The sequence below is a fragment of the Solea solea genome, chromosome 11 (genome assembly GCF_958295425.1).
Source record: "Solea solea chromosome 11, fSolSol10.1, whole genome shotgun sequence".
NCBI lineage: Eukaryota > Metazoa > Chordata > Actinopteri > Pleuronectiformes > Soleidae > Solea > Solea solea.
Window position 1 is genome coordinate 1,929,500 of NC_081144.1, and position 12,020 is coordinate 1,941,519.

A 12,020-nucleotide genomic window follows, 5' to 3' on the forward strand; every position below is an offset into this window, starting at 1 on the left:
GTTTGTTCATGCAACCAAACCTGCTTAGTCTACTTTCTATTGTTTAACAAAGTTGAGTGACTTTATCACAACATTTTTTTCTATTGATATCTAAGTGTCTATCGTGATATATTGTTATCGTATTATCACCCAGCCCTAATCGCAATTGTGATTAAACATTACCAAATAATACCATCAAAATCTCAACTACTGTATGTTATAATGCAGGTTTGAGTAAAAGACATGCATTTTTAGAATGGTAGTAACATGGACACAGATTACTTCTGATACAAAACTGAAACGCAGATTATTTTCATTTGTAGTCAGTGCAGACACTTCTGTGGATGAGGACTATTCAGAGATACAACAGTTTTTTTGAATGCTGCACCACAAACTAAAGTCATTTGTTTAGTTGGTCTCAAAGGGTGTGACATTGAAGCCCAGTTTACTAGGAAGAAGAGATCAAAAGCAGCAGTCATTCGTCCTCCACATGAGGGTTGTGGGGCTGCTGGTGCCAATCCCAGCTGACATCGGGTGAAAGGCAGGGTACACCCTGGAGAGGTAACCGTGAAAACCCACGCACACACACAGGGAGAACATGCAACCTTCCTGCTGTGAGGCAGCAGTGCTAAAATCCTTAAATGTTCACACTATTAGACGTCACAGGTTAAAGGTTACATGGCTTGAGAGATAAAACCTAGCATAAATACAAAATCTAAAAAAAAGAAGCTTGCTGTAAATGTACTTCATCATTCAAGGATGACATGTAGAGAGAATCAACACGTCCAGTTAATCTGCGGTCAGCTGGACTATTGTGTTACGATATGAACACAAAAGCGTGGCCAAATCATGAGCCAGCCGGCAGTCTGCCGTTACTACACAAAGTTCTTATCCATCCCAACAGTCAGCTCATGGCTCTCCTTTCTTCTTGGAAACTTGTCATATTCAAACACTCAAATCAAATGGCTTCACCCTGCTGACGATTTGCTGCCTTTGAAGTCTGCTCTGTGAGAAGGCAAACGGCAGCTAATAAAACGGTGAGCCAAGATAATCGCCCGAGGAGCGACTCCTCTCATCTCAGACCGTTATCGATGCTTCACACTGCGCCCACGCTCTTGACATTACCTTAACAAGGATCTTGCACTTGAGAGCTTCTGGCGACGGCAGCCGTCCAGACTCGTCTGCCTTGATGTTGGACAGGTCCAGTTTGTCCCCCAGGATCTCAATCAGGTACAGGGCCATTTTCTTTTGCTGGGGGACGCTGCAGTGGTTCTCGATGGAAAGGATGACTGGGTAGCTGAGAAATAATCACACACACACACACACACACACACACACACACACACACACAGCAGAATAGCATTACAGGACTGAAGGGTCAAGGAGACAGTTCCACCTCTCAGAAAATCTCTTCAGTGGGTTATAGTGAATCAAATTCATGATTCATTGTCAGTTTATTTCTTCAGTACAGACTGTTCAGTCCAACAATGAAATGGCACCAACTGCATATTGCAGGAATAAAAACAAGCAATCACGCCATTAACTGTGCATTAGTACATTAATGAACTTCATTTTCATCCATTTTGATAATTGATTAGATGCCTGAGTGGTTATTTGTTTACTTGTTTGGTTGCTCTTATTTCTCTTAAGTTCTCTTATTTCAGCTTTTTAAATGCAAACATGTTCTGGTTCCTTCACTCATCTCTGAAAGTGAATTCAATCTCTTTGGTTTGTAGACAAAACAAGACCAGTTTGAGGACGTTGTTTGACACTGATGAAGGTTTTTCATCATTTTCTGACATTAAGGACTGAACCACTGATTAGTTCAGTTAATTGAAACATAACGGATAGATTAATGAAGTAAGTATTTAGAGACTTAATTATCTCAGCTTTCGTGTCAGGCTGTTCCAGTGGCGAGCACTACACACACACCAATGCATTTATGCTGTCTGGACCATGGAAACAATGAAATGGCAAGTTTTAGAAGAGTTGGCTGATCTACAGGGAGTAAAGTGTGTGTGAAAATTGTTCAAGTGTTAATCCATCAAAGGATTCCCATGCCAATAAATGATCTATTGTAAATCTATTGCAAACCATTTAAGAGAATTATGAGAAAATAAGCTCAAACAGCACTCTGCAACATTGGTCCATTGGTCCCTCATTGACCAGTGTGGTGCAGATTGAAATATCTGACGAACACATTTCTGGAATGAAATGCCATAAAATCTATGTGCAGACACTTATGTTTCCCACAGGATGAATCACAGTACACTGAGGATCCACTCAATGTTCCTCTTGTGCCACAATGAGGCTAATTTTTGAGGCTCAGAGTCAAAGTTCTTAACTTTCAGAGACTGCTATGAAATCAACAAACATTCAAGGCCCCTGTGGCTCTCTTCTAATGACTTTGACTATTTCTTTAGTGCCTCACAGAGGCACTGAAGGAGAGAGGGGTAAAAAAAAATGTGTTCATTATGAAACCGTGGCAGGACAAAATGATGATATGGTGGACTGCCACAGTCAAGAGAATTATTAGGATTATAAATGTGGAAACATTAGGTTTAAGCAAACAACTTGTACAAATGCACGCCCTTAAAATGTCCTCTGCAAGAATGAGCCATCAGTGCTCTGTCTGACAGACCCTGATTATAGTTATCATTTGTAAAAGGACTCCCGACATGAAAATGTTCTTTTATCCGTGGATGGAAATGTAATTAACATGACTACTTAGCATTTTATTCAACATTTTCCACAGCACCTGTGGTCCAGTGTGTAAAAACCAGCTTCATTCAACAACACAGCAAGTGTGTTGACTCCCAGTCTCCATCAGATGGAAGCCTTTCATCCAAATTTTGTCCACGACAGCCGCTCAGCACAGCCCGTCTTTATTCAAAAATCCTGGAAAACGTGATTGCTCTTTGATGTTGAATGCAGCCTTTCACCCCTGCTCCCTTTTTAACCAACTATCTGTGGAACACGCTGACCAGGAGTCTGCTTTCAAAATCAAACACTGGGGCGGGGGAACATGCACACAAAGGGAGTGTTTCTCCTTCATTTTTACGTGAAGAGACAGGATCTAAAAATAGAGATTTCCTTTGCATCCTCTAGACTGTGTGTGTGTGTGTCGATGGGATTATCACCCTCTGATGTTGTGAGGAGGAGGAGGAGGAGGAGGATGGTGTCTGTGTGCAAGGTTTCTTTTATTTGTCCACATTCTGGCAGGGAATGTATTGTCCATAGATTAAAAAAAAAACAAATGAGTCAAAAAGCCATGACCAGTGCTGGTCAGCAGGACCAAAGCCTCAGTGAATGTTTCAACTTTGGGGGAAAAGTGTTGTGTTTCACATGATGTGGCCTTCGCACTTACTCAATCTCAACCCAGCTACCAGAACTTGTTGAGTGATGTGTTGAAGACTGTTCACACATACAGAGAAAGTTGGGAAAGCCATAGGCAGCTTTTGATTTTGACTGGGACGTGCTCCTACGGCACTTTTTGGAAATAATCTGGAGAATTTAAAATATTCAAAGACTTTAGGTAAATGATACAAGCCAATGATATAACCAAAAACATCGCTCTCCAAAGTGTGTCACTCTCACTGTGTAGATCTGGTCTTTCTCTCAATGTGCCTTTATTCTACATTGTGGTTTATGGTTAAATGATTGGAATAACCTCAAATATGTTCAGTTTATCATCAAGCACATCAAGCTTTCATTATCAGACTCACAATATATGTTAAATTAAATGTGCAAACACAACTGACCAGAGAGTTGAATTACTAGCATCCCTTTTCCTCTACAATGCAACAGTCTGTGTAAAGCAGCTCTACAGTGTGGACTGCAGCATTTATACAGAACGTTTATTTGGAGAATAAAAGAAACAAATGGTAAAGTGAATGTGTGTATGTGTGCATGTATACATACTCGTTCTTGACAAAGGCATATTTGTTGATGGTCTCAATAACGTCTTTGAAGAGAATCTTGGACGTGAGGGTGTAGCCGTGATGGACGATGGGCTCGTTGTCCTGACCGTCCCAGCAGTCCACTGTGGACAAGAGGGGAAAAAGAAAAGGTGCAATTAGGACACGCCATTCAAAACGGTGCTGTTTTTATGTCTGTGATCATTGGCAATTGGATTGGAATGATGTGACTGAAAGTTGGTCTTATAGCAAACTGTCAACGAGTTGAACTCATACACATACATGTGTATGCAACGCTCAAGCAAGTCTTGAGTGGTGAAATTGACCTTTTTCACAGCTACTGGCAAGAAATGCTAGAAAAACATTAATCAGGGTTTCACTGCATCTTTAAGAGAGCCAGGGTTGTGCTATTGGTCAAGTGTGACGGTGAACACTTGACACTGTAACCTGCAGAAGCTTAATAAAGTGAGTGAGAATTGACGGAAACTAAAGTAGACAGTTAATACTTTCTTTCCTACAGTGTCTGTGGCTCACAGTATTTAATCTTTATTTATCTGTTGGGCAGAAAACAAATATAGAATGCCAGCCATCTCAGGTCTGTGTAGACATTCATGCACTGTAAAAAAAATAAAAATAAATATGACTGCATTGACAGTCCATGTGTACAAACACAAGACTGTTCCGACACCCAGTTCAGAGCACATGACTGTGTGAGCACATTTTGTGGCTCTGTCACTGTTGTCTGTCTATTTCAGGGACTCAAATTATAATTTCAGCTTTGATAAAAAGTCATTATTATGTTAATTCGTGCAGCAAGGTTGGATAAACTTTGAGCCGAGTGCAGATGACCTTCTTTGGAGCCTGACGAGACATTTGCATGGACCTCGGTCCACGTGAACTTCTTCTGCCCCAAGTCCTCAGGCGAGTTAGCAGTGAAGTGGGTGTTGACCTTTGTACTCAAGATAATGCCTTCTTATTTCTTCTTCTTCTTCTGTTACAAGATGTTGGAACACTATTTTCTTATGTGATCGTTAATCATAAAAGTTGAAGATTATACAATAAGGACACATACTATAGCCACGTTCTCTCTGATGCATGAAGAATTCATGAGCAAAGACACACAAGCATCTCTACAGGAACACAGTATGTCGGGGGGGCACACAGCCTGGGTGACAACTTTTCAGAAAAATATGGCGCCATGCAGTTCAATTCTTCTGTCTCCTGAGAGCCCGGGAGGTGTCACGGAGGGAAAAAACAACAACAACATACACATGATAACTCAAGCTGACAAGTAAAAGCCACTGCAACATGCCACATACCATGGCCACTGATACTATCAATTCTGATCGGGTGGCATGTGTCCAATATTTATTTGTAATGAACAGCACAACTACACAAAGTCTTCCCTGTTCTGAAATAATGTGGCAGCACATACACTACACTGTAGGTCACAATAATCTGGTCATCAGATTAAATCACTCCATTGTCTTCATAGGCAATGACACCTTCTTTGTGGTAATGTATTTTTTTATTTATATATTATATTAACCTTTATTTAACCAGGAAAATCCCATTGAGATTAAGAACCTCTTTTTCTGGCCAAGAGAGGCAGCAGCAAATACAAAACACACTAGACAGCAAATTTATTACACGCACATTATAAAAAACAAGTGCAGCCTCAAGAATTCTCAGTTTGGATTTGAAACTAACTCAGTTTCCCAGTCTTGCTGCAACATATTTTACACAAAAGGTTCAAAAGTAATGTACACAAAAGTATGACACATTTATACATAATACACTGACTAATCAAACGTTTCTGACCGTCGTTTTGTTCCACATTATTCTTGTTTGCCATTAGATAAACCTGACAAGGTAACGCCAGATGGTCAAATAAAATAAAAAATGTGCAATTCGGTGAATATCAAGAATTGACCTGATATATGTCGGATAACTATCAAATCATTAAAATCCTAGGTATAAGCTGGATAAACCAGTTAATAGTGGTTTTAAAACATGAAGGAGAGAAAAAAAACTATGAAGATAAACTTCACACATCTGAGGTTAAACATTTAAAGCAATTGTGTATTTGCACAATGGATAAACATTAGAAACTGATGTTTTGTTTAATTGCTACTAAATTACTAAAACTACTGAAGTATAGATTTTATTCCATCAGGCAGATAAAGCCCTTATGCAGTGGGAGCATCATGCGTATGTAAGACAACAAATAACACAACATCACTTGTTAGTCCTGCTGTAAAAGTGTACGTTCAGCATGTTTACAGCATGTTTACAGCATGTCTACACCAGCGTCTGTACTGACCTTCCACACAGCGACAGCCGGCCTGCAGCACCCAGGCGTACATGTCCACCCTGGACTGTGACATCAGCTGGTCGCCCATCAGATACGTGTTGTGTGAAGAAGCGATGAAGTAGTTGCACAGTGGCTGGTTCATGTCGTGGTTCACGCTGTAGTGTTCCGGGTTGAAGATGTCGCCCGCTGGGCTGCGCATGTAATTTGTGAAACCTGAAAGAAAGATTTAAAGTTTTAATATTTTATTTTGTCCAGTGTGGATTACAGTGGCACAGATTGTCCACCAGGAATTAGGAAGTCTCATGTCCTTAATTATTCACCCTACTATTGATTATTAACCTGTGCAACGATCAATTACAGAAAACGCACAGCATTTACAACCCTAGTATTTACAGTCCCAACGTTTTCTCTGCACAGGCAATGCCTGAAACGTGGAATCATGTGTTCAGCTGGATTTTAACTGTTTATCTGTGAAAGATTATGAGACTAAACAAAAGATGCTTTATTGACGTCAAAGATTGAGGGACAGTGCAGTCAGTTTTTTTCTCTTTTTCCTCCTCTCAAGATGACATACAGGACATGTTCTGTCAAAGGTGAACGATAAAAACTTTCAACAAAACAAGCAGACAGTTCCTCTCTCAATCTGTTGGTTTAAGGCTTTTTAAATAAAGTCTCTCTCGGAACAAAGAAAGCAGGGAGAAAGCTGTACGAGTGTTAAATGTCAAGACTGTGAACCCCGCTTCATTTCATTTATACAGTGTCTGTACTGTACATCCATGCAGAACACAAACACATTGTACTTAACCCAAAAACATTCAACTGTACCTATATTTTACAGTCATCATATAAAATATAAACTGCCACTGCACCGCCCTTCACTCATGTGACCCTCTCTGGACAAAAATCATCCGCCATTTGAATGATTTATTTATTTTAAATCTGACTATTCAAAGGAGAAGTTGTCTGCCCAGTCAAGGCCAACTCACTCAAACAGATACACAGAGAATCAGGGGTTAGTGACTCAAACACACACATCCTTTCAAATAACAGGGCCGTCTTTAGAGCAGCACATTACGAACACTGTCTGGTATTTATACAGAAAAAAAAATATTTCATTAATTATTAACATTACATCACATTAACAATACTGAGTTACTTAAAAGATGAAGAACCAAAATCAAACTGAACTCACCATCGATTCCCAAAACTTCTTCCTTCTGGTTCTCAGAGCACGGCTCAAATTTGTTGATAATCTCCAGACAGTGGTCTTTAGTCACCTTGGTCATCTAAAAAACACACAAATTGTGCAATGCTCATATTATGTGTGTACGAATATTCTTTGTGGAGAACTCAGGAGCATCAGGAGTAGTTATAAGAAGGTGAGTAGACAGTTTAACCCATGTGAGGAAAATGGGGCTTTGGCTTAGTTGACCCAGTGAGGTATGCTGTCAAAGAGGTTTCATCCATTTTAGTCTCCACTTGTGAAGCACTAAGCAGGGTGAGTGCCAAACACTGTGTTAAATTGGGTACACTTGAGCATGACAGTCCTGTGTGAAGAGTTTACTCTCTTTGCAGTGGTGAGTCCATCAGTGTTGTCACTGGCTGTGAGCTGGCTGAGCAGCAGCAGAGCTCACACGCTGCAGTGAGAGCTGACACTGGCACACTCATACTCTCACCTCTAATTTCAAACTAAACATTAGTCGAGAGGATGATTGCTTTAAAATAAAAATCATTTTGAATGAGCCTTTTATATGTACTCCACCATCTTGCGTTGCCATGTTTCAACAGCAGGCCCAATACACTCCGCATTGACCAGAAGAATTAAAGAATGGCTCCAACCTCATGAACCCGATGCATAAACCAACAGACAAGACAGAGGAAAAGGCGGAGAGAGAGTGGGAGAATGGATGAGTTGTGAGTGTGTTTACATATTTTCTGGTTTACGGAAGCCACCATCATTATCTGGTGTGACAGACAGGAGTTCTACGTTTCTTGTAATCTGATGTCACAGAACACTGGAACGTCAGAAACACAGGAATGACACTAAAGTAAATCCCTTTCCTGCTTTATTTCTAGCTGCAATTATGCAGTGCAGACTGTAGGTCTATGGAAAGTAACATGTAAATGTAGTTCTTCGGGCTCTGATATGCAGCACATTCCATTTTAAATAAAATAATGCATACTACATTAAAGTCTCAGCTTTCAGTTGCATGAATAAAAAGCGAGATATAGCTCTTAAAACACAAAAATGTCCAAAGTTTAGGAGTAAAATATAGATGAAACAGAGCTAAGAGCTAAGCCACCGTTCTCAAGTTTCTTTTTTCATCTAAAGACTTTAAAAAACTGCTTCTCAGGTATTGTGGAGCTGGTGCAAATATCCCTGTAGGGCCCTCACTCTGTAAATTTCACTTTATCAGGAGAAGCCCAGTTTATGGCCACTCAGCTTAAGCTAGAAATATACAAACCTGTTTCTTGTCATGACAGGGTTGGTTTCTGCTTCTATGCCATTTTTTTCTTTCATAGGTTGCCGATTGGTTTGAGCCGTGGGTAATTCCCTCTGGCAAAGTCTGCAGAAATCTTGACTTTGAGAAAGTGGCCATGACATGCTTTAAATGGCTTCGAGAGCAGGCCCTCGCAAACTTGACTGTGACGTGAACACACTTCAAAGTATGTGACTCTGTGAGGGAAGCTGCTGGTAGTTGAATTGCATCATGTGTAATATGGTTAACCTATGTTTCTGCTCCAGTGCTGTAGGAGCCTTAAATGAATGAGGTAACCTTTGACTGTAGGCCTTAGAAGACAGTGAATAAAAAAATGCAAACGCGGCGTGTACCTTCTGCTCGGTCTCCATAAAACGGGCCAGGTCATCTGTGTTGAGGTGATCTTTGTGATTGCTGTAGGTGAGCATGAGGAGGTACAGGTCCCTGCGGGTCGACATCATCTTGTAGAAGGAGCAGAACTCCTCGAAGTCCAGCGTGCCCTGGTTGTCATCCGTGTCAGCCTCCTGCACACCGGGTACAACAAAAATACTTTTAAGAGATGTTCTGAACGAGAACAAGAATGCATTATTCAGACAAAACAAAGTCTCAGTTGTGAATCGCAGCCATCGAAAAGTGGAGCCTAAAAATATATCTAGACATTTTAAAACCACAGAGATCTCATTTAAAAAAAGGAGAATGAATCAATCTATAGTTCGGTTGATGTTCTAATAACCTGGAAAGACTATGAGTGAATCTATATAACAGAGCAACATGGCTGCCACACGACAAGGTTAACAGGAGCACTGTGGTAGGTGACACCATGAACCATGTAATCCTTGCCTTGGTTTACTGAGGCCGTCTGTGACCGGCTCCGTGTGCCAAGCAGCACTCGAGTCTGCTCGTGCCCTGTGGGGCAATGACGTCTGTGCTGGTTGGGGCTTGGCTTCGGAGCGCTTCAGTCCACGCTGGGTTTAGATCAGCGTCATATTAACACCTACATCTAAAATTACTCCTTTCACAGCAGGTGAGCATGACTATACAAGCGTTTGACTGTACATGGTGTCTGTTCAAATCATTTCATTTTAATGAAGACAATATAAATAAAGGTCACATGCTGCCATTGTACATTTGTGCAAACCACATATATACATATGAGCTCTTGTTGTTGGTCGACTGCTGCTTCCATTAGTAACTTTTAGTACTAGTGTCAATGGAATCTGTTGCGAGAAAATAAGCGGTTCACCAAGTGACAGAAACGTCACAAACACCTCATACAACTCCAATTCAAAAAGAATCATCAACACTTTTTACATATTCAGCCTCCCAGCTGTCACTACCAGCACCATCTCTGGCTGAGTGACAGTAAAGTTGATTATTATTGACTCAGACGAGTCAGACTCAGCAGTTGGTTTTGCGTACTTGTCACTTGGTCGCCACTTAAGTTGTGACCAAGTGACACGCGAGTGACGGTCACAGATGCATACAGACTCATTACTCATGAGGGAAAGTGTAGGGTTTCCAATAAAACCCATCTGAGTACGGCGTTTATGGCGGATGCATGTTCCCAAAAAGTGTGTCCTCCACAATAGCTCATGTTTTTAGATTTAGTTGATAGAAATCACAAAAGGATAGGTGTACATACATGCATTGATCGACTCTTATCACATCTGAACGCTGTCAGAAAACCTCCTGTTGCTCTCGAGCCATCCCACACCTTTAGTGAACTTCCTTAAAGATCCCCTTAAAGCAACAGGTGCTCATTTCTTCTATCCCATAAGACACAAATCGTGACATTTCAAATGAAAGACCAATGTTAAAAACAAATATAGTGCAAATGCTAATAATAAATAATAATCAGGACCTAACCTAACACTTCTAAATGTGATTAAATCATCAGAACTAATATTAATCCAAATCATAATCTGAAACTATAATGAAACACATGGTGTTGGGGTAAGGGTTATCCCAGCTATCCTTCTAAGGACACTGCATTGACCTCCACTCATTTGGACAGCCTAAAAAAAAAAAACTTATCCCTTACTTTAACCACAACCAGTTAATGACAAAACCTAAACTCAACCCTTCTGTGACCATTCTGCCATCACCGACAGAATTTGTCATGTGTACATCTCATTACCGTAACCCCTAGACCGTTTGTGATTTCAAATTCTAAAACTATGGACTGGCGATATGTCCAGATCTGTCCGGTGCAGAAGCACCCCCTCATTGAACATTTTTTGACAATACACAGCCATAAAATCAATATCAATCCAGACAGCCTCATTATCTTGATGGTCGTAAGAGCGTTAACATAACCACATTTCAAATATTAGCCCTAAACCTCACCAGTTCCTCAGAAATTAGGTTCTTTCTTTTGTCTACCTGAACAGCTGTGTCTCTCTGAAAATAGACTCTTTCAGTTTTCAATTAAAAAAGGCAGCGATTGAATGAATAAAGATTTGTGTTCTACACGTGATTATCTGTTTTTTTCTGCAGAATAAATATACATTATTTCAACCTTCTTTGCTCATCTTTTACACCAGTCTGACCAAAAAAAACATAGCATCTCTTTTTTTGGGCTTAGCCTTTGGTAAATCACATCAGACGGGCATATAGAGCCTGAAATGTGTCTCCATGGCTTCCCATCAAAATAAATGCCTGGAGGAGCAAGAGGAGCCAAGCTTGTTTAATGTGGAAAATGCAGACATGGATTTGGAGGAGAAAGAGCAAATTTACATCAATAAGCACAGAACACACTGGGCACTGCGAGCTGGGATATTTCCTTTGAGTGGTTTAAAATATGTTTATGTTCTGTCACACGTTGAGAAGACAAAACTCAAGTTTTTCCACCGTTCTTCTGGATTTCTTCAGAGATACTGGGTGCACTTGACTTGCGGCATAAATAAACTTCAGTTCGCCTGTCCATTTTTGCTGCCTTACAATTACTAGAATTATGCCTCCTGTTTGGCTTGAACATTAATTTAAAAGATGAAAGAGCAATCATCACCACTGTCCGTGTTTGAATAGCATTTAAGATTCAAAGGTTAGGATCTTACTTTTAATCTCCGCTCAGTTTTTTGTTTTGGTTTTAAAAAAATGAAAATGAAAATAATAGAAAATGCACACAGTCCTTACCTTGCTTCCTATCTCATTAGTTTGTGATTTATGTGACTTGGCTGTGACACTGCAATTTCCCTTTGGGATTGATAAACGACTCCATCTTAACACTTATTTTTTCTCTTCAGGTGTACTCATTTTTGTATATAATCCTTTGTTTTGCTCAGTGCTAATTATTGCTCATTAACTTTTTGTTTCTCTTTTTACAGCATC

General features: G+C 40.2%; 2 protein-coding genes across 2 annotated transcripts in view; both read right to left on the reverse strand.

The window, feature by feature from the left end:
* The window catches only part of si:ch211-251b21.1 (uncharacterized protein LOC571720 homolog), a 44,953-nt gene that overhangs the window by 30,814 nt on the left and 2,119 nt on the right, over positions 1 to 12,020 (reverse strand). The window lies entirely within an intron of this gene.
* The window catches only part of plch2a (phospholipase C, eta 2a), a 47,971-nt gene that overhangs the window by 20,911 nt on the left and 15,040 nt on the right, over positions 1 to 12,020 (reverse strand). Inside the window, exons 5-9 of the mRNA XM_058642302.1 lie at positions 9,044 to 9,214; positions 7,403 to 7,496; positions 6,220 to 6,423; positions 3,901 to 4,021; positions 1,105 to 1,276 (exon numbers count right to left, since the gene is read on the reverse strand). Of these exons, the coding sequence (XP_058498285.1) occupies positions 1,105 to 1,276; positions 3,901 to 4,021; positions 6,220 to 6,423; positions 7,403 to 7,496; positions 9,044 to 9,214 (762 nt within the window). The remainder of the gene's footprint in view (positions 1 to 1,104; positions 1,277 to 3,900; positions 4,022 to 6,219; positions 6,424 to 7,402; positions 7,497 to 9,043; positions 9,215 to 12,020) is intronic.